This window comes from Protomyctophum bolini (genome assembly GCF_963924005.1).
Source record: "Protomyctophum bolini genome assembly, chromosome: 21".
Taxonomy (NCBI): Eukaryota; Metazoa; Chordata; class Actinopteri; order Myctophiformes; family Myctophidae; genus Protomyctophum; species Protomyctophum bolini.
In genome coordinates, this window is record NC_137882.1 from 3,506,707 (window position 1) to 3,530,419 (window position 23,713).

Consider the following 23,713-nt stretch of genomic DNA (forward strand, 5'->3'; position numbering starts at 1 on the left):
AATATACAGTAAGTGGAAGTGAAGCCTCCTCCCCACTTCCGTTTAGTCTTTACAGTCGCGCAAATTCATCCTAATATAAATAAAAAAAGCATAGCTTGTTGCTTAGCCGTAATGGATATTAAAAAAAAACAAGCCCTGAAGATATTTTAAAATATATATTTGTGAACGGAAATGACAAACGGATTATATATATATATATATATATATATAGCATTTAGAGATTGTGGAATAGTTGTCTGACTATGCGAGACTATTGGAGGTGTGCGACTTGGTGTCTGCTGTAAGCCCCAGTGCAGCGTTAGTGTCTGCTGTGAGAGCCAGAGCAGCGTTAGTGTCTGCTGTGAGCCCCAGAGCAGCGTTAGGTGTCTGCTGTGAGCCCCAGAGCAGTGTTGGTGTCTGCTGTGAGCCCCAGAGCAGCGTTAGGTGTCTGCTGTGAGCCCCAGAGCAGTGTTGGTGTCTGCTGTAAGCCCCAGAGCAGCGTTAGTGTCTGCTGTGAGCCCCAGAATAGCGTTAGGTGTCTGCTGTAAGCGCCAGGACAGCGTTAGGTGTCTGCTGTGAGCCCCAGAGCAGCGTTAGGTGTCTGCTGTGAGCCCCAGAGCAGCGTTAGGTGTCTGCTGTGAGCCCCAGAGCAGCGTTAGGTGTCTGCTGTGAACCCCAGAGCAGCGTTAGGTGTCATGCTGTGAGCCCCAGAGCAGTGTTAGGTGTCTGCTGTGAGCGCCAGGGCAGCGTTGGTGGCGGGGCAGCCGTCGCGGCCGTAGCTCGGGGTCCAGTAGTAATGTCGTCTCAGGCCGTGAAAGACCTCGGCTAGATGCAGCCGGCCGTCCACCTCGTAGACGCTGACGTCCGTCCGCTCTGCAGCCAGCCGCCCGCTCGCCATCAGCTCTCTGAACGCCTAGTATGGAGTATCAGTATAGAGTCGTTGTTCCCCCAAAACGTTTTAGCTCAAAGACCCAAAAGACAAATCTAATGTTTACCAGCAGGGACCCAAACTATAGTGAGAATATAGCAGATCTACAAGCCCCACTATGCGTCGCTGTGCGGTTGAGCTTATAGGTCTGCTATTTTCACGACTTCTTGAAGATTTATTTTCTAATGTATGGCATTTCTTTGATTTATGTTCATGCAATTACATTACGTGTCCAACTGTCCACCCATGACCCACAAATGGGTCCCAACCTTCTGTGTCATTCAGTGTTGTAAGCTTTGTGTCACATTCCTTGTCTATATTTTATACAGGGGTTGCCACTGAGATTCTCCTGGCGTCAGTCCGTCCACCTGATCAACGGAGCAGCGATAAGGTAGTCATTCATCCTGTGATCACTCAAACTTTTGATTCTCTGGGTCATACAGCTGCTGTAGATTCAGCGTTTTTAAAGGACATGTTTTGAATCCTACACTAATGTTCCCGTTTAAAACATTGAATTAATTGTAGATGGATTGCATTGTATTGTACTAAGGTTAGGTTTAGGTGTGCTGCCCCGTGGGAGGTTAGGGTTTAGGGTGAGGGTTTGAGATAGGTTGTAGTTGTTGTAGGACTAATGACTGGTCTAACCAATGACTAGTCTAAACCAAAAACTGTCTAAACTAAGTACCCGGATAGATTAAAAGAGTTTACTTGAACATGTTATGCACCTTTTCCACATACTGCCGTAGCTGGACATTCAGTACGTCTGTAACTATAAGGTTTATGCGTGCGTGCGCATTACGTACCTGACAGACCGGCTCTTCTAGGCGGTTTCCCCAGATATAGATGTGAGTGAGCGTGCTGCTAACCGTCATGGCCTGAGCCAAGGCCACCAGACCTACACTCCCTATGTTGTTACTGGTGATGGACAGCCTGAAAGACAACAGACAGAGAGAGAGAGAGAGCGTTTGCCTAGAGCTTACAGCAGGGGTGTTCAACTAGATTAGTGCCGGGGGCCACAACTGTAGAATGATTGTGTGTGTGTGTGTGTGTGTGTGTGGGGGGGGGGGGGTCCGCACAGCGAGTGCGCACACAGAACATTTGCGGTTACTCAAAATGCATTTTGTGCTCAAACACGAAGATTTATGTAATACATTTCTGCCCAGTAATGAGCAGGATAATATGTCTACTCTATACAGGTACCTGACTCCGCCAGATGGGGCAGCAGAGAGTAGACTGGGTTCCCCCCCCCCCCCCTCCTGCTCCCATCCATCTGGGAACTCTCAGGCAGACTCGACGCTCCGCCCACCAAGCGGCCTGGCCAATCAGCGGCAGCTAGAGGCGGGATCGAGGCATACACAGTCCTGCCGATACCCGATACCCCAGGTGTGTTATACTTCCAACTAAGTAATACTTAGAATGTTTATCTTGTGTGTGTGTGTGTGTCTCTCTCACACACACACACACACACACACACACACACACACACACACACACACACACACACACCGTGTGATGGAATATGATGATCACTGTCATTATGGTAATCTAATCTCACACTTCATATCGCACACACCATACCTGGCTGTAACTTTAATTTTCTCTAAGATAGTTTTGTACTTTTACTCTGAAGACTATTCATTTTCTGCATTGGCAGTATATTATTTATACTTTTAAAACAATTGAGTACTTTTAACATCACTGACAAAACCCAAGGTACCCACCGACAGGTCATGTTATTATAATTTGCGCTGGTTAAGATGATTAGTTGAAAAGCCTTAATGAAGCCCACCACACACCGTCTGCGACCGTGTGCGTCTCCGCGCGGCGGACGGAGCCGGTGTGCGTTAGGTTCATTGAAAATGAAAATATAAGTTGCGTGACTGACTGACTGACTGAGCACTGGCTGGCTGACTGACTGACTGACTGACTGACTGACTGACTGACTGACTGACTGACTGACTGACTGACTGACTGACTGACTGACTGACTGACTGACTGACTGTCTGACTGACTGACTGAGCACTGGCTGGCTGACTGACTGACTGACTGACTGACTGACTGAGCACTGGCTGGCTGACTGACTGACTGACTGACTGACTGACTGACTGACTGACTGGCTGGCTGACTGGCTGACTGACTGGCTGACTGTCTGTCTGACTGACTGACTGACTGACTGACTGACTGACTGACTGACTGACTGACTGAGCACTGGCTGACTGACTGACTGACTGACTGACTGACTGACTGACTGAGCACTGGCTGGCTGACTGACTGACTGACTGACGGCTGGCTGACGGCTGGCTGACTGACTGGCTGACTGACTGACTGAGCACTGGCTGACTGACTGACTGACTGAGCACTGGCTGACTGACTCACTGACTGACTGACTGACTGACTGACTGACTGACTGACTGACTGACTGACTGACTCACGCTTTCAGGCCACACGTCGGCCACGAGACCGCCTCGCTCAGCCACACGGCTCCGTCGTCCTCGATGCGATTGGACGACAGGTCGACGATTTCCAGGACTGCGTTTTGCTTCAGCACCTCCGCCAGGCATCGCGCGCCGTCGCGTGTCACACGGTTACTGCAAGTATAGCGATGAGAATAAGATAAAGACAAGGTGCATATAAATAGGTTTTCAGTCCTGGGATGCAGGGATGGTCTTTTAGAGATGAGTCCCAGGGACATTTTATGAGTCCCACTTCAATGACATTAGGGGCTGTATTTTGCGTGTCTTAACTCATCGAATGCGCAAAGCGTTTTTAAACGTTTTATTATAGCCGAGCGCAAGAAGCGCAAGACGTTTTTATACGTTTTATGGTCCAAAAAACGTTTTTTTATTGATTACTATGGTTCAACTATATTTGCGCCCGGACAACTCATAATGTAACACCGATCGGCTCTAAAAAGAGTTAAAACCCCCCCCTGCTGAAAAGAGGTGTTGGTCTGAGAAGCGTCTGGCACCGCCTATTGGTTGGTCTATGCGAGGACGTACGACGTATTGGAGACGGCCGTCCGGCATAGACCAACGCAGATGTCAGGGGATCTAAAATGGATGGGACAATGCTCTTGTTTGTGTGAATACACTCGATTCCCCCTCCCCTCCTGTTTCTACATGGTTTCTCCCGAGGGAGAATGGTGGGGGGGGGGGGTCTCTTCCTCTTGGATCGCATTGGCAGTTCCCCCCCCACTCCCGAGTCCCCACTGCTTTCAACTGCAAGGCTTGCACTCACTCTCATTCTCGGAACAAGATACAACGCGATTTGCTCTCTGCCCGTATATAAACCTGCAACGATCGGCATTTGATTTCATAACGTAACGTTTGCCAATAACATGTGGAGTTAGTCATGGACAGATTGCACATCATTATCGAGGGCCCGCCATGATACGTTGGTCGCTGATCGCAAGCCGTACTGCTGCTGCTGTTGCTTTGCTCGCATCCATCATAAGGCATCCATCCATCCACCCCCCTTTCTCGTTACAACAGGCTATTATAAACTCACCGTCGAGCAGCCTGCCCTGCACCTAATGTGATAAAATGAACGGCAGGACAAAATCGGATCGATTATTATCTGTCTATCAGCAACATACGGGTGTTTGTCTTGCAACGACAGGTGGTGCTTTCTCGTATTTTTTCTTCCAAACACGTTGCGTGCTGCTTCTGCTTCTGCCGCATCCATCATGGATGTGATCCATCCACGATCGTCGTTGTTTTTTTTTCCAAACATGTCCAGACACAATCCGATCCAGTCTCGCGTCTCACCTTATAGATACGCGAGACTGGATCGATGAGGTTAGTGGTATGTCTGGACATGTTTGGAGCGGCACACGACAATCGACAATAACGTTGCGTGCTGCTTCTGCTTCTGCCGCATCCATCATGGATGTGATCCATCCACGATCGTCGTTGTTTTTTTTTCCAAACATGTCCAGACACAATCCGATCCAGTCTCGCGTCTCACCTTATAGATACGCGAGACTGGATCGATGAGGTTAGTGGTATGTCTGGACATGTTTGGAGCGGCACACGACAATCGACAATAATGTTGATTATGCAAGATCATTTCCTCAAAGCCTAGTTGCCCCCCCCCCCCCCGTTACTGCGATTGTTTGTAGCTCGAATCACAGAATGAGTTCAATGAGCGTAGGGAGAGGGCACATATGGGGCTACGATTGAAGAAAGTTTCCAAGTCCGTTTTATGATCAGATAATGTGCATCAAGACTCTCTGCTTTCATAAGAAAAAAACTAATACTGTAATTGCGAATGCAATGAGCACTTACTATGAGACCTAGCAGATCACGTCTGTCTGTCTGTCTGTCTGTCTGTCTGTCTGTCTGTCTGTCTGTGTGTGTGTGTGTGTGTGTGTGTGTGTGTCTGTCTGTCCCGCTTACTGTATATGTGGACCTGGCCCTTTTGTGCCCATATATGGAGCTGAGTGATTTGTGAGTCATGGTGACATGAGTGTGATGGCGTGGTCCTGCTTTGGGGACTCCTTATATGGTTATGGCTGAGTCATGGTGACATGAGTGTGATGGCGTCTTTTGTGACCATATATGGAGCTGGCGTGGTCCAAGCACTAACTATGACACCCTGCAGATCATGTCTGTAATTTATTCTAATTGTTATTGCAATTTACGATCTGCGTTCGCCTTCCGCGTTCGCGCGTCTTACTCGTAATAATAAAAATCACACCCCTGTGAAGTGAGCAGTGCAATGTTGTGAAGTGAGCAGTGCAACATTGCACTGCTCACTTCACTGGGGTGTGATTTCTATTATTATTACAGTATTAGTATTTTTCTTATGAAAGCAGAGAGTATTCTGTTTCATACGGTATATAGTATGTACATGTCGCTATAGGCCTTATTTTGTGAATATTTAGTTGTTAGGTCCATGCTCTCTAAAATTATCTTTTTCAGAGAACTTTAGAGATGGCATGGGCCTGAATAACTATTATTCACAAAATAAGGCCTATAGCGACATGTACATACTATATACCGTATGAAACAGTCGACTCTCTGCTTTCATAAGAAAAATACTAATACTGTAATAATAATAAAAATCACACCCCTGTGAAGTGAGCAGTGCAATTGCACTGCTCACTTCACAGGGGTGTGATTTTTCTGGGTGGTATTTTTCTTATGAAAGCAGAGAGTCTACTGTTTCATACGGTATATAGTATGTACATGTCGCTATAGGCCTTATTTTGTGAATAATAGTTCTTCGGGTCCATGCCTTCTCTAAAGTTCTCTGGTGGGCGCAAGCTGCATTCAATAGCCAATTAGTGACAAACTGTATATGTGTACAATGTGTACTGTTTTCCTCCTAAAAGTAGACATTCAGGGCTTTCATTCGGTATATGGTTTGTATAGGATATTATTTGTGCTCAATTTTATATCGGTCTTTTGAACTAAAAAAACTGAACTGAAATGTCTGTCAACTTCAGGCCTCCATATCTCTGTTGTTTTTTTTCACAAGCAGCGTGCAGGCAAAAGCAGGTGTTAGAAAAAGGTCAATATCTCCAGAATGGAAGATGGTAGAATCATAATTTTTTTTTTAAATTGAAGTGGACAAGTTGGGCTTTCTTTTTATTTATGCGATTGTGATTCTCGCTATAAGAGGCCCCTCGCTGTGGGCCCCCCAAAAAGTTCAAAAAGCCCATGTTAAGCCTTCAGCACCAGTAAGCCAGGGTCCGCTAGAACCTGTAGCAGTCTATGTGTTAAGTACCAGGTCTTATTCCCTATAACTTGAGTAAACTAAAGACCTGGAGGCGTGATCTGGCTCTTTGGCCACTCAGAATAGCCAAATGGCATTGATCACGCCTCCAGGTCTTTAGTTTACTCAAGTTAGGGAATAAGACCTGGTACTTAAGACATGCAAAATACAGCCCTAGGAGTCATATTTTGCCATTTTTACAAATTGCAGCATTTAACTCCTTTTTATATGGTTATATAATGTGGTTATATTCATGTAGAAAACATAAGAAGAAATGATTATTATAACTAAAGCTAGGAAAATAAACTAGAATAAAAAAACAGTACAGTAGTGCGTCCCGTGGATGCAGAGGTTGTTGTTTTATTGCGTCCCTTAACAATACACTGTGTTTTGGGACACAAAATGCACCCTATTTTAATCTCTGAAGGTGTGTTGTATAGCATAGTGTTCTAGTTGTCATGTTGTTTAGAGTAGAGACGAGGGTATTTACAGTATGTGTACTGTATATTTGTGAGGGCTGAAGATGGGGTTAATCCCTTGGCCCCTCGAAGATACCCATTAAGTATCTTCCTTATTTCCAGGTCTTCCATTATAGGCATTGACAATTCGGAAGTGTTCTCTAATAATAACCACAAACAGTGACACTCCTCCTGATGCTGTTGTTGTCGATTGTAGAAGTGTTGGTTCTTGAGGTCCGTTTCACTTTTTTACTACAGTCTAGACTAGAGGTGAAGCCTTTCCAATGAAGCTATATATATATATATATATATATATATATAAACAGCTGGAGCAGACCATTTCACAGCTAGGCTTCACGTGTAAACTTTCACATCATCATGTCGTGAGCTTGTAGATGTAGAGGCTATTTTCACTACTTGACATCCAGCTTTAGTATATACCGTAGGGTTTTAAGTGGTCATTGAATGAGGTTTTCAAAGTGTGGTGACTGACTGACCAGCGCAGGTCCAGGTAGCGCAGGCTGTGGTTGTGTGGTGTGTGGTGACTGACTGACCAGCGCAGGTCCAGGTAGCGCAGGCTGTGGTTGTGTGGTGTGTGGTGACTGACTGACCAGCGCAGGTCCAGGTAGCGCAGGCTGTGGTTGTGTGGTGTGTGTGTGGTGGTGACTGACCAGCGCAGGTCCAGGTAGCGCAGGCTGTGGTTGACCCTCAGCCCGTCGCTCAGCCTCTCCACGCCATCGTCGGTCATGCCCATCTTCCCCAGGTGGAGCTCCGTCAGGGTCTGGTTCAACGCCAACATGCGAGACATGTGCACCGTGCACTCCTCCTGACGCGCGCACGCACATAGACACACACACACACATAGAGTAAAGTTTAATTTCATACCAAGTTGATTGAAGAAAAAAACAACATAGGTATGGGTATTTGCTTTTTTTTTTTTATATTTTTTATCCCACGATTTTGTAACCCATTTTTCACCCCTGTGTCAATCATCTAATGTGATCCTGGGCTCACACACACCCTCCGCCAACCTAGTCCCCATATATGGGGGACATGGGAAGACCAACCTAGTCCCCATATATGGGGGACAAGGGGAGACCAACCTAGTCCCCATATATGGGGGACATGGGGAGAGCAACGGACTTGAACTCATGCTTCCTTCATGCCTGAGTGTCCAAGTTGCTCCTTTACACCTGACACATAGGTATTTGCACATATAGGTCGTGTTTTTCGCTGCTTTTCGCGGATCAGAAATCTGCAATAAAAATGTCACGCAAAACATCCTTGGTAAAAGAAATGTTAAATGGTGCATTTATATAGCGCCTTTATCCAAGGCGCTTTACCTAGATTGTGCATTACATTCACCCATTCACACACACATTCATACACCTTTACATAGCTATGGTGCATTACATTCACACACACATTCACACATACACCGATGGCGGTGGAAACCATGCAAGGCACCAACCAGCACATCAGGAGCAATCTGGGGTTCAGAGTCTTGCTCAAGGACACTTTGACACTAACCTTTTGCACACTGAGTGCGATGTGTATATTATTTATATTCGTAGCAATGTTTTGGCAGAAGGAAATGTAGTGGAACAGCAGCAGTGAGGATGATTGTATGATCGATCCTCTGATCCGATCATTATTTAAAAAAGTTTACTGACTGTGGGTCCCTGCTTCATTATAAGTTGACGGGCTTGCGCGTGCATGTGTGTGTGTGTGTGTGTGTGAGTGTGTGTGTGTGTGTGCGTGTGCGTGTACCTGTTGGCTGAAGAGCAGAGGTCTGCTGGTATTGACTGAGCGAAGACTCTTGTTGTTGTTCAACACGATGGCAAACGCTATCACACTCTGGGTGTCCTACACACACACACACACACACACACACACACACACACACACACACACACACATACACACACACACACACACACACATGCGTGTGTATGTATGTACATATTTCCATTGAAGTACTCCTAGCTCTGTGATGTTGATTGGAGTCATAGAATGTTCAAATCAACACTGACGTATTAATTGGAGATTTGGAGTGATTTTAATAAACGATTATAATTATAATAAACACTGATGTATTTATTATATTTTACCAGGTCACAGTCAGACAGGTCCAGTGTATGTATTATGTTTACCAGGTCACAGTCAGACAGGTCCAGTGTATGTATTATGTTTACCAGGTCACAGTCAGACAGGTCCAGTGTATGTATTATGTTTACCAGGTCACAGTCAGACAGGTCCAGTGTATTATGTTTACCAGGTCACAGTCAGACAGGTCCAGTGTATGTATTATGTTTACCAGGTCACAGTCAGACAGGTCCAGTCAGTGTATGTATTATGTTTACCAGGTCACAGTCAGACAGGTCCAGTCAGTGTATGTATTATGTTTACCAGGTCACAGTCAGACAGGTCCAGTGTATGTATTATATTTACCAGGTCACAGTCGGACAGGTCCAGTGTATGTATTATGTTTACCAGGTCACAGTCAGACAGGTCCAGTGTATGTATTATGTTTACCAGGTCACAGTCAGACAGGTCCAGTGTATGTATTATGTTTACCAGGTCACAGTCAGACAGGTCCAGTGTATGCATTATGTTAGTTTACCAGGTCACAGTCAGACAGACAGGTCCAGTCAGTGTAATATGTTTACCAGGTCACAGTCAGACAGGTCCAGTCAGTGTAATATGTTTACCAGGTCACAGTCAGACAGGTCCAGTGTATGTATTATGTTTACCAGGTCACAGTCAGACAGGTCCAGTCAGTGTATGTATTATGTTTACCAGGTCACAGTCAGACAGGTCCAGTCAGTGTATGTATTATGTTTACCAGGTCACAGTCAGACAGGTCCAGTCAGTGTATGTATTATGTTTACCAGGTCACAGTCAGACAGGTCCAGTCAGTGTATGTATTATGTTTACCAGGTCACAGTCAGACAGGTCCAGTGTATGTATTATGTTTACCAGGTCACAGTCAGACAGGTCCAGTCAGTGTATGTATTATGTTTACCAGGTCACAGTCAGACAGGTCCAGTGTATGTATTATGTTTACCAGGTCACAGTCAGACAGGTCCAGTCAGTGTATGTATTATGTTTACCAGGTCACAGTCAGACAGGTCCAGTCAGTGTATGTATTATGTTTACCAGGTCACAGTCAGACAGGTCCAGTGTATGTATTATGTTTACCAGGTCACAGTCAGACAGGTCCAGTGTATGCATTATGTTTACCAGGTCACAGTCAGACAGACAGGTCCAGTCAGTGTAATATGTTTACCAGGTCACAGTCAGACAGGTCCAGTCAGTGTAATATGTTTACCAGGTCACAGTCAGACAGGTCCAGTGTATGTATTATGTTTACCAGGTCACAGTCAGACAGGTCCAGTCAGTGTATGTATTATGTTTACCAGGTCACAGTCAGACAGGTCCAGTCAGTGTATGTATTATGTTTACCAGGTCACAGTCAGACAGGTCCAGTCAGTGTATGTATTATGTTTACCAGGTCACAGTCAGACAGGTCCAGTCAGTGTATGTATTATGTTTACCAGGTCACAGTCAGACAGGTCCAGTGTATGTATTATGTTTACCAGGTCACAGTCAGACAGGTCCAGTCAGTGTATGTATTATGTTTACCAGGTCACAGTCAGACAGGTCCAGTGTATGTATTATGTTTACCAGGTCACAGTCAGACAGGTCCAGTCAGTGTATGTATTATGTTTACCAGGTCACAGTCAGACAGGTCCAGTCAGTGTATGTATTATGTTTACCAGGTCACAGTCAGACAGGTCCAGTGTATGTATTATGTTTACCAGGTCACAGTCAGACAGGTCCAGTGTATGCATTATGTTTACCAGGTCACAGTCAGACAGACAGGTACAGTCAGTGTAATATGTTTACCAGGTCACAGTCAGACAGGTCAGTCAGTGTAATATGTTTACCAGGTCACAGTCAGACAGGTCCAGTGTATGTATTATGTTTACCAGGTCACAGTCAGACAGGTCCAGTCAGTGTATGTATTATGTTTACCAGGTCACAGTCAGACAGGTCCAGTCAGTGTATGTATTATGTTTACCAGGTCACAGTCAGACAGGTCCAGTCAGTGTATGTATTATGTTTACCAGGTCACAGTCAGACAGGTCCAGTCAGTGTATGTATTATGTTTACCAGGTCACAGTCAGACAGGTCCAGTCAGTGTATGTATTATGTTTACCAGGTCACAGTCAGACAGGTCCAGTCAGTGTATGTATTATGTTACCAGGTCACAGTCAGACAGGTCCAGTCAGTGTATGTATTATGTTTACCAGGTCACAGTCAGACAGGTCCAGTGTACAGTATGTATTATGTTTACCAGGTCACAGTCGGACAGGTCCAGCTCCTGTAGAGTGCTGTTCGTCTGTAACATGCTGGCAAAATGCATGGCCGCCCGGCCTATCTTGTTCCCCGTCATCCTCAGGGAGACGAGGGCGTGGTTATGCTGGAGAGAGAGAGAGGAGAGAGAGAGAGAGAGAGAGAGAGAGAGAGAGAGAGAGAGAGAGAGAGAGAGAGAGAGAGAGAGAGAGAGAGAGAGAGAGAGAGAGAGAGAGAGAGAGAGAGAGAGAGAGAGAGAGAGAGAGAGAGAGAGAGAGAGAGAGAGAGAGAGAGAGGAGAGAAGAGAGAGAGAGAGAGAGAGAGAGAGAGAGAGAGAGAGAGAGAGAGAGAGAGAGAGAGAGAGAGAGAGAGAGAGAGAGAGAGAGAGAGAGAGAGAGAGAGAGAGAGAGGAGAGAGAGAGAGAGAGAGACACAGAGAATGGTTAAAGTAAATGTATGTTGTACATCGTGCCTGCGTATGTGTGTGTGCGCGTCTACCTGCAGACTCTTGGCAAGGACTTCAGCTCCATGGGTTTGTATGTTGTTGCACATCAGGTCCAGAGAGCACAGAGCTGTGTCCTTCTGTATAGAGATTGGAGAACATGAAAATGGGTGTTTAATTCCAACTGTTCCGAGGTCGCCGGACTTGACCCGGGTCAAGTCCGTGCGAGTAGGTTTTTAAGCCGAGCGTTCTTGTATATTGAGTTGGTCGTTTGGACTATTAAATGTTGTGTTTAATATACAGTCTTTACTCTTACCAATACAAGTCCTTATACTGTACACCTTGGCCTATTTAAAGTGAGACAAATTAAAGGGACACTTCACCCTTTTGCAAACAGAATATATGTTAATGACGTTTAGAAGCTTTAGATCACTTTCCTGGGGGTATTTATGTGTGTAATATGTGGTTTTAGATATTTTAGATTGTAGCAGTGAGCCTGTTGTCTCTGATGTCATGGACACTGGGCTCACCTTCCTGGACTACAATTCCCATAATTATTTGGTGCACTGCTCCTCCTTGTGGATAGGGGGGAGAGCTGTCTTACTGAGACAACATGTAGTCCAGGAAGGAAGTGAGCCCAGTGTCCATGACATCAGAGACAACAGGCTCACTGCTACAATCTAAAATATCTAAAACCACATATTACACACATAAAGACCCCCAGGAGTGTGTTCTAAAGCTTCTAAACGTCATTAACATATATTTTTTTGCAAAAAGGGTGAAGTGTCCCTTTAAGATACTGAGGTAGGCCAAGGTCAAATGAAAATAACTAGAATTGTATTTATTATAAGGCCCCTTATTCAAATAATATATTATTGTTTTGTAGCAACTTTCATAGGCTTTTAAGTACCGGTATTTAAAAAAACATATTCATGTTTGGTAATGTGTATCCTATTATCCTATTTGGTCTTTGATCACATTTAGAGCATATATATATATACATACTGTATAATTCTGTCAGGCTAGGCCAGAGCTGCCTGTAACATTTGTTATTAGATACACTAATATCCAGTATTATAACCAATGCCCATACAGTATATAAGACCAGTGTGTACTCCGTCAACACAGATCGATCAAATCCACGTTAAATATCATGTCCTTGTTGTTTATCAACTTTACCTGCAGTAGATGAGCCAGATGTGTGGCTCCGTCATCGGTGATGTTGTTGTATCTGACATCAAGCCCTGTGTGAGAGACAACAGGTTGGTCTTTGCAGTGCCAGTGTGTGTGTGTGAGAGACTACAGTTGGTCCTTGGCAGTGCCAGTGTGTGTGTGAGAGACTACAGTTGGTCCTTGGCAGTGCCAGTGTGTGTGTGAGAGACTACAGTTGGTCCTTGGCAGTGCCAGTGTGTGTGTGAGAGACTACAGTTGGTCCTTGGCAGTGCCAGTGTGTGTGAAAGACTACAGTTGGTCCTTGGCAGTGCCAGTGTGTGTGTGTGTGTGAGAGACTACAGTTGGTCCTTGGCAGTGCCAGTGTGTGTGTGTGAGAGACTACAGTTGGTCCTTGGCAGTGCCAGTGTGTGTGTGTGTGAGAGACTACAGTTGGTCCTTGGCAGTGCCAGTGTGTGTCTGTGAGAGACTACAGTTGGTCCTTGGCAGTGCCAGTGTGTGTGTGTGTGTGTGTGTGTGAAAGACAACAGTTGGTCCTTGGCAGTGCCAGTGTGTGTGTGTGAAAGACAACAGTTGGTCCTTGGCAGTGCCAGTGTGTGTTTGAGAGACTACAGTTGGCCCTTGCCAGTGCCAGTGTAAAAGTGGCTATTTCGTCCAAAATGTATAAAAAATAAAACTTTTGAAAAATGGGTCTTAAGTAGTAGGCCTTATGTAAAGTATACATGATGTGAACATGCACAATACATCATTATCAGACTTCATTTTATCCATAAATGTTGTGTCTGAAAAAATGACGCAAAACAAAAATACACATGTTTTTTTAGCCATTTGTAGCAATTGTAGAAAGCCAAGGTGCCTGGACTGCTGAGCCACAGCCCAGGCCTACTTCTTAATTATTATTATTAATTATGTGTTTGCTTGTTTTAAAATGTATACAATATTTTTTTTAAATGATGCAGAAATACTTTTTGTTTGTAGGAAAATAAAATGGGATTTGTACTCGAGTCATGACCCATTAAGAATTGTGCCACTTGACCCACAAATGGGTCACGGGTCGCGACCCACTGTTTGGGAAACGGTGATCTAGACACTATGGGCTGTATTTTGTGTGTCTTAAGTACCAGGTCTTATTACCTATAACTTGAGTAAACTAAAGACCTGGAGGCGTGATCAATGCTCTTTGGACACTCAGAATAGCCAAATGGCATTGATCACGCCTCCAGGTCTTTAGTTTACTCAAGTTAGGGAATAAGACCTGGTACTTAAGACACGCAAAATACAGCCCTTTGACTGTAGGAGGCAGGGGCGTCCTTAGGAATCTGGAGGCCCGTTTCAAGACCAAATATGAGGCCCCCATATACCTATGACATCATTTTTTTGGTTGATACAGCCGTATATTGATACGAATAGTTTGCCTGTTCAATATCACACACAGCCATTACTCTCGATAATTAGCAACAACACCTTTCCTCATCCTGTCGTCCCTTCACAATTAAAGTGTCTCCCCTTTACCTCCCAATGCCGCACATTTTACCATGTTATTTACATAAAATAGGTGTAACTTTACTAACTTAACATTAACATTGTGGGAGAGAGCAAGGCAGTGAGTGAGCGAGAGAGGGCCAAGAGTGGCGGGGTTGACTGAGGGGACTTCAGTGCATTGTACTTACATTATGTAAGTACAATGCAAGGAATGAGTGCATTCGCCATGTATCTGAAGGAAGCCTGATCTAACCACTCATAGATTTTCTCCAGTTTATCCCTGAGTTTAAGTTTACCCTATTGTTTTAGGATTTGTTTATTTAGCCTTATTGGGCTTTGTTTAGGGTTAATTCAAACTAGATATTTTTTTTGTTATTTGAGTATTTACTTTTTCCATTTAACACTTAGTGTGCTACAGTTTCTATTGAACTGAGGATTGCTGGTGCTAAGCGATTTCCATTGGACTTTTGAACTTTTTTAGGGGCCCACAGCGAGGGGCCTCTTATAGCGAGTATCACACCGCATAAATCAAGCATACATTTTTTTTTAATGATTTTACCATCTTCCATTCTGGAGATATTGACCTTTTTCTAACACCTGCTTTTGCCTGGAAGCTGCTCGTTTGAAAAAACAACAGAGATATGGAAGGTTGAAGTTGACAGACATTGACAGACAGATATAAAAATGAACACAAATAATATCATATACATACTACACACTGAATGAAAGCCCTGAATGTCTACTTTTAGGTGGAAAACAAATACACGTTGATCCCATGTACAGTTTGTCAGTAATTGGCTTTTGAATGCAGCTTGCGCCCACCAGAGAACTTTAGAGAAGGCATGGACCCGAATAACTATTATTCACAAAATAAGGCCTATAGCGACATGTACATACTATATACCGTATGAAACAAAAGACTCTCTGCTTTCATAAGAAAAATACTAATACTGTAATAATAATAAAAATCACACCCCTGTGAAGTGAGCAGTGCAATTGATGTTGATCCATCATTTCTTGATCTTTCTGCTGTTCCTTCGTCTGGAATGTGGTCTCGGTTGTTGTTGTTGTTGTTGTTGTTGTCGTCGTCTGTTGTCATTGGTTGCCATGGCTGCCAGTTCCCAACTGATGTTGTGTGGGAGTTCTGATTGGTCCAGAGCGTACTGAATAACTTCTAGCTTACATAACGTCTTAAGAGAAGGACTCAAGTCTAAGATGAACAGCTCATCAGAGATAGTGTCAGCTCCTTTGTACCCTCCAAAGAGGATGATACGATCTCCGACAATGCAACAGCACATACCCTTCATTGGACATGGTCCTTTCCACTTGGGCTCAACCTTCTTCCAGGAGAAGGTCTCTGGACTGAATTTCCACACATCATTGAAGTTCTGGTTATCGTTGCTGCCTCCAAATATGTACAGCTCTCCATTGTAGGTAAATGCTGAATGACAACAGCGTTCTTCTGGTAGAAGTTGTGCAGAAGGTGTGTCCAGCCAGGCGTTGGTCTCTGTGTCAAACACTCTGATGGTGTTGTAGTGACTCTTCCTCCAGCCCCCGAATACAAACATCTTTTTCCTGACGATTGTGGCAGAGTGACGGCGTGTAGCAGGAGGTGGAGTTCCTCTGGTGTTAATTAAAGACCAGACCATTGTGCTGGTGTCCAACTTGTACATGTCATTAGTGGATCCAGTCAGATTGTGTCCTCCATGGATAAACATGACCTTCTCCAACACACAGGCTGAGTGGAAGCTCCTCTCCTTTGGAACAGTCCCATAAACCCTGGGTTTGAACCATCTGTGGGAGTCAACATCAAATGCATAAAGCACATTGCAGTAAGGCTCCCCTTCCCCTCCCCAGTATCCTCCCCAGATGTAGACTGTATCTTCAACCAACACAGCTGTGTGGCCCCAGCGCATGGATGGAACCTCAAGGTGACCGTCTCCTCTTCCTGGTTCCACTGGAGGTAACTTCTTCCAGCATAAAGGCACTGTGTTGAAGACATGGACATCCATCTGTTCCAAGGTCATTCCATCACATCCACCTCCAAAGGAATACAGTTTGTTCCTCACTGTTACAGCAGCATGATAGGCTCGCTTTGGTCCTCTTGCTTTGAAAACGGTCCAAGACAACATCGCTGTCTGTCTGTCTGTCTGTCTGTCTGTCTCTCTTCTCTCTCTCGACGTCTAGAGTCATTTTCAACACGGTGCATCATCTTATATCTTCTGGTGTGAAATCACACGAGACACAAACTGTTGCCATGCACGCCTTAACAACGCCAATTAGTGCAGCTGTTCTTCATCGGCACCCTTTGAACTCTATTGCTATATTTATTACTTCATTGGGGCTACTTTGGGGTCTATGGATCTCTGGATCTTCGGGTCTTCCACACGCTACAGCGTTCCCTAACACTGAGCTGTGTTGTATTTGTGTGTGTATGTGTGTGTGTACGCGCGCGGAATGTGCTCAAGCTGACTGTCTGAGCACGGAATGTGATGTATGGTGATAACAGTGCCGCTCACGTCACGTGGGTGTGATTTTTTTCTCCATATCGCTGTGTGAGAGACAGTCCACCAGTGTTTCCTGCAGGAAAAAGCTTTGGCATGGTGCTGGGCGTGGGGGGGGGAGGGGCTTATGGCGCCTTTGGCCGCACGTCGAAAATTTTGATTAATTCGTATTATTGCTCTTGTATTGCGATTGGAGACACTGGGGGGACACTGGGGGACACTGGGCAGGCACTGGGGAGGCACTGGGAAGGCACGGGGAGACACTGGTCAGGCACTGGGAGACACTGGGGAGGCACTGGGGAGGCACTCAGGGGCACACTGGGGAGGCACTCAGGGGAACACTGGGGAGACACTGAGGGGACACTGAGGAGGCACTGAGGGGACACTGGGGAGGCACTGAGGGGACACTGGGGAGGCACTCAGGGGGACACTGGGGAGGCACTCAGGGGGACACTGGGGAGGCACTCAGGGGCACACTGGGGAGGCACTCAGGGGAACACTGGGGAGACACTGAGGGGACACTGAGGAGGCACTGAGGGGACACTGGGGAGGCACTGAGGGGACACTGGGGAGGCACTCAGGGGGACACTGGGGAGGCACTCAGGGGGACACTGGGGAGGCACTCAGGGGCACACTGGGGAGGCACTCAGGGGGACACTGGGGAGGCACTCAGGGGCACACTGGGGAGGCACTCAGGGGCACACTGGGGAGGCACTCAGGGGAACACTGGGGAGGCACTGAGGGGACACTGGGGAGGCACTGAGGGGACACTGGGGAGGCACTGAGGGGACACTGGGGAGGCACTCAGGGGGACACTGGGGAGGCACTCAGGGGCATACTGGGGAGGCACTCAGGGGTACACTGGGGAGGCACTGGGAAGGCACTGAGGGGACACTGGGGAGGCACTGGGGAGACACTGGGGAGGTACTGGACATTTCATATCACACACACCATGATTCACTAGCCCCCTTTAAAAAAAAAAAAAAAAAAACTTTTTTTAAATTTTTAATTTTTATTTTATTTTATATGATAGCTTGGCATGGCGCAAATAATTCCAGGCATGGCGCAGCGCCATGCCAAGAACATTGTGCAGGAAACCCTGTCCACTGAGCAACTCAAAGTGAGGCTGAATGACAAGCATTTTGCATTCTGGCTCTTTGAGAGGAGCTATAGCGCCCCCTATGGCCAGCTTGGTGTGTTTGTGAGGATGAATCATATTATGAATGTCCTAACTCTAAGGCCTCGTACACACACATCAGACCAACATGCCTCTGTGCTGTCCGTGTTTTATGGCGGCTGCCTCGATGCTTTTCCAATGGAAGTCTCGTGGGTTTGACCAAACAGTTGTGTGTGATGGGGGGATGGGGGAGGGGGGGGGGGGCAATCAAACACAAGTGTTTGGTCAAACAATGTGACGTCCCATTGGAGCTTGTAGGTCTGCAATTTTTTTAAATCGAAGAACAACTGACATTTTTTAGAATCTGATCTCAGGTCAGAATGGGATAATCGGACCAGTGTGTGTCCACTAGTGGAAACCTCGTATGAATCTGATCTCAGGTCAGAATGGGTTAACTCCTAACTCCAACGATACCTGTCACACACGTGTCATTTAACTCTAACGGTACCTGTCACATACGTGTCATTTAACTCCAACGGTACCTGTCACATACGTGTCATTTAACTCTAACGGTATCTGTAACATACGTGTCATTTAACTCTAACGGTACCTGTCACATACATGTCATTTAACTCTAACGCTACCTGTCACATACGTGTAATTTAACTCTTAACGGTACCTGTAACACACGTGTCATTTAACTCTTAACGGTACCTGTAACATACGTGTCATTTAACTCTTAACGGTACCTGTAACACACGTGTCATTTAACTCTTAACGGTACCTGTAACATACGTGTCATTTAACTCTTAACGGTACCTGTAACACACGTGTCATTTAACTCGTAACAGTACCTGTAACATACGTGTCATTTAACTCTTAACGGTAACTTCTTAATTATTATTATTAATTATGTGTTTGCTTGTTTTAAAATGTATACAATATATATTTTTTAATGATGCGGAAATACTTTTTGTTTGTAGGAAAATAAAATGGGATTTGTACTCGAGTCATGACCCATTAAGAATTGTTACTTGACCCACAAATGGGTCACGGGTCGCGACCCACTGTTTGGGAAACGGTGATCTAGACACTATGGGCTGTATTTTGTGTGTCTTAAGTACCCGGTCTTATTACCTATAACTTGAGTAAACTAAAGACCTGGAGGCGTGATCAATGCTCTTTGGACACTCAGAATAGCCAAATGGCTAAAAGGTGCCCTTGAGGCAGGGGTCGGCCTTAGGAATCTGGAGGCCCGTTTCAAGACCAAATATGAGGCCCCCATATACCTATGACATCATTATTTTGTTGATACAGCCGTATATTGATACGAATAGTTTGACTGTTCAATATCACACGCAGCCATTACTCTCGACAATTAGCAACAACACCTTTCCTCATCCTGTCGTCCCTTCACAATTAAAGTGTCTCCCCTTTACCTCCCAATGCTGCACATTTTACCATGTTATTTACGGTACATAAAATAGGTGTAACTTTACTAACTTAACATTAACATTGTGGGAGAGAGCAAGGCAGTGAGTGAGCGAGAGAGAGACAGAGGGCCAAGAGTGGCGGGGTTGACTGAGGGGACTTCAGTGCATTGTACTTACATTATGTAAGTACAATGCAAGGAATGAGTGCATTCGCCATGCATCTGAAGGAAGCCTGATCTAACCACTTTTAGATTTTCTCCAGTTTATCCCTGAGTTTAAGTTTACCCTATTGTTTTAGGATTTGTTTATTTAGCCTTATTGGGTCTTTGTTTAGGGTTAATTCACCCCATGGCTCCTCAATTAGCCAGTGGCAGGTTTTATGACTAGCTCGTGGCTTCCTGTGAGGTTTAGGTTTAGCGTTGGGATTACGTATTTGGTCTATTCTTTAAAACTAGATTATTTTTTTTGTTATTTGAGTATTTGCTTTTTCCATTTAACATTTATATTTTAAGGTGTCCTGTAATGAGTTTCTCTTTTGTTTCCTGGGCCCGGTGTCTAATGGCCCATTGGGTGTCAGTGACACCTCTTGCTTCGTGTCCCAGGTTGGCTGTGGAGTTTTGGTACAAAATCAAAACAACTTGTCTACTATTTTGGCATGTTTAAACCTCCAGGAAAATCCGTGTTGAGGTTCTTGATCCATTGTTTTTCATTAAAACGTCTTTGTCCTAAAACTGTCCAGTTGGGATTGTATTGAATTCCAGATACTTTTAGAGCTTAAATGCCGTGTGCCAATGTTGAACAATCCTTGTAGTTGTTTTTTTGCATTGTTAATATTGTATCTGTGTTGTCTCAGCCTTGCAGCTATTGTTTTACCTGTTTCTCCGACATATCGTAAGCCACATTTCTCACATGTGATTAAATAAACACAGTTGCTGGTGCTGGCTGTTGTTTAATCTCCAACATGCATTTTGTAGTTCTATTTTTAACTATTTGTTTGGGTTTGAAGTATTCTGGTCTCTGGCGTGCTGGTGTGTTGAATCCTTTTAGCTTGCTGTGTACCAGATAGTCTTTAAGTGATGCTGAGAGGTGGCTCACCATCAGGTGGGATGAGATGTTGATCCATCATTCCTTGATCTTTCTGCTGTTCCTTCATCTGGAATGTGGTCTCGGATGTTGTCGTCGTCTGTTGTCGTTGGTTGCCATGGCTGCCAGTTCCCAACTGATGTCGTGTGGGAGTTCTGATTGGTCCAGAGCGTACTGAATAACTTCTAGCTTACATAACGTCTTAAGACAAGGACTCAAGTCTAAGATGAACAGCTCATCAGAGGTAGTGTAAGCTCTTTTGCATCCTCCAAAGAGGATGATACGATCTCCGACAATGCAACAGCACATACCATTCATTGGACATGGTACTTTCCACTTGGGCTCAACCTTCTTCCAGGAGAAGGTCTCTGGACTGAATTTCCACACATCATTGAAGTTCTGGTTAACGTTGCTGCCTCCAAATATGTACAGCTCTCCATTGTAGATAAATGCTGAATGACAACAGCGTTCTTCTGGTAGAAGTTGTGCAGAAGGTGTGTCCAGCCAGGCGTTTGTCTCTGTGTCAAACACTCTGATGGTGTTGTAGTGCTGACCCCCCCTCCAGCCCCCGAATACAAACATATTTTTCCTGACGATGGTGGCAGAGTGATGTTGTGAATCAGGAGGTGGAGTTCCTCTGGTGTTAATTAAAGTCCAGACCATTGTGCTGCTGTCCAACTTGTACATGTCATTAGTGTATCCAGTCAGCTTGGTGTGTCCTCCATGGATAAACATGACCTTCTCCAAAACACAGGCTGAGTGGTAGCACCTCTCCTCTGGAACAGTCCCAGAAACCCTGGGTTGGAACCATCTGTGGGAGTCAACATCAAATGCATAAAGCACATTGCAGTAAGGATAGCCTCCCCAGATGTAGACTGTATCTTCAACCAACACAGCTGTGTGGCCGTAGCGCCTGGATGGAACCTCAAGGTGACTGTCTCCTCTGCCTGGTTCCACTGGAGGTAACTTCTTCCAGCATAAAGGCACTGTGTTGAAGACATGGACATCCATCTGTTCCATGTTGTTGATGGTCATTCCATCACATTCACCTCCAAATGAATACAGTTTGTTCCTCACTGTTACAGCAGCATGAAATACTCGCTTTGGTCCTCCTGCTTTGGAAACGGTCCAAGACAACATCGCTCTGTCTGTCTGTCTGTCTGTCTGTCTGTGTCTCTCTCTTTCTTACTTTCTCTTTCTCTCGACGTCTAGAGTCATTTTCAACACGGTGCATCATCTTATATCTTCTAGTGTGACATCACACGAGACACAAACTGTTGCCATGCACGCCTTAATGACGCCAATTAGTGCAGCTGTTCTTCATCGGCACCCTTTGAACTCTATTGCTATATTTATTACTTCAGTGCGGCTACTTTGGGGTCTATGGATCTATGGGTCTATGGATCTTTGGGTCTTCCACACGCTACAGCGTTCCCTAACACTGAGCTGTGTTGTATTTGTGTGTGTGTGTGTGTGTGTGTGTGTGTGTGTGCGCAGAATGTGCTCAAGCTGACTGGCTGAGCACGGAATGTGATGTATGGTGATCACGGTGCCGCTCACGTCACGCGGGTGTAATATTTTTTTTCTCCATATCGCTGTGTGAGAGACAGTCCACTGAGCAACTCAAAGTGAGGCAAAATGACAAGCATTTTGCATTCTGGCTCTTTGAGAGGAGCTCTAGCGCCCCCTATGGCCAGCTTGGTGTGTTTGTGAGGATGAGTCATATTATGAATGTCTTATAACTCTAAGGCCTCGTACACACACATCAGACCAACATGCCTCTGTGCTGTCCGTGTTTTATGGCGGCTGCCTCGATGCTTTTCCAATGGAAGTCTCGTGGGTTTGACCAAACAGTTGTGTGTGATGGGGGGGAAGGGGGGAGGGGGGGGCAATCTCAAACAAGTGTTTGTTCAAACCATGTGACGTCCCATTGGAGCTTGTAGGTCTGCAATTTTTTTAAATCGAAGAACGACTGACATTTTTTTGAATCTGATCTCAGGTCAGAATGGGTTAATCGGACCAGTGTGTGTCCACTAGTGGAAACCTCGTATGAATCTGATCTCAGGTCAGAATGGGTTAACGCCTAACTCCAACGGTACCTGTCACATACGTGTCATTAAACTCTTAACGGTACCTGTAACATACGTGTCATTTAACTCTTAACGGTACCTGTCACACACGTGTCATTTAACTCTTAATGGTACCTGTCACACACGTGTCATCTTAACTCTTAATTTGTTCCCTATATTCAAAGTCTGATTTCCATTGATTGTTGGCTGTGTTTAGCATGTATATGGCTGTGGAGTTTTGGTACAAAATCAAAACAACTTGTCTACTATTTTGGCATGTTTAAACCTCCAGGAAAATCCGTGTTGAGGTTCTTGATCCATTGTTTTTCATTAAAACGTCTTTGTCCTAAAACTGTCCAGTTGGGATTGTGTTGAAGTCCAGATACTTTTAGAGCTTAAATGCCATGTGCCATGTAATGTTGAACAATCCTTGTAGTTGTCTTTTTTGCATTGTTAATATTGTATCTGTGTTGTCTCAGCCTTGCAGCTATTGTTTTACCTGTTTCTCCGACATATCGTAAGCCACATTTTTCACATGTGATTAAATAAACACAGTTGCTGGTGCTGGCTGTTGTTTAATCTCCAACATGCATTTTGTAGTTCTATTTTTAACTTTGTTTGGGTTTGAAGTATTCTGGTCTCTGGCGTGCTGGTGTGTTGAATCCTTTTAGCTTGCTGTGTACCAGATAGTCTTTAAGTGATGCTGAGAGGTGGCTCACCATCAGGTGGGATGAGATGTTGATCCATCATTCCTTGATCTTTCTGCTGTTCCTTCATCTGGAATGTGGTCTCGGATGTTGTCGTCGTCTGTTGTCGTTGGTTGCCATGGCTGCCAGTTCCCAACTGATGTCGTGTGGGAGTTCTGATTGGTCCAGAGCGTACTGAATAACTTCTAGCTTACATAACGTCTTAAGAGAAGGACTCAAGTCTAAGATGAACAGCTCATCAGAGATAGTGTAATCTCCTTTGTAT

The 23,713-nt window shown here is 45.1% G+C and overlaps 1 protein-coding gene across 1 annotated transcript; it reads right to left on the bottom strand.

The window, feature by feature from the left end:
- Positions 1–697: 697 nt before the first annotated feature.
- Positions 698–20,742, bottom strand: lrrc34 (leucine rich repeat containing 34; the record flags this gene model as incomplete). The annotated part of the gene is made up of 9 exons (XM_080793272.1): positions 698–892; positions 1,711–1,837; positions 3,340–3,495; positions 7,755–7,909; positions 8,854–8,949; positions 11,444–11,569; positions 11,940–12,023; positions 13,063–13,127; positions 20,685–20,742. 9 exons carry the CDS (start codon positions 20,740–20,742, stop codon positions 698–700), a joined length of 1,062 nt encoding a protein of 353 aa, XP_080649398.1.
- Positions 20,743–23,713: the final 2,971 nt, after the last annotated feature.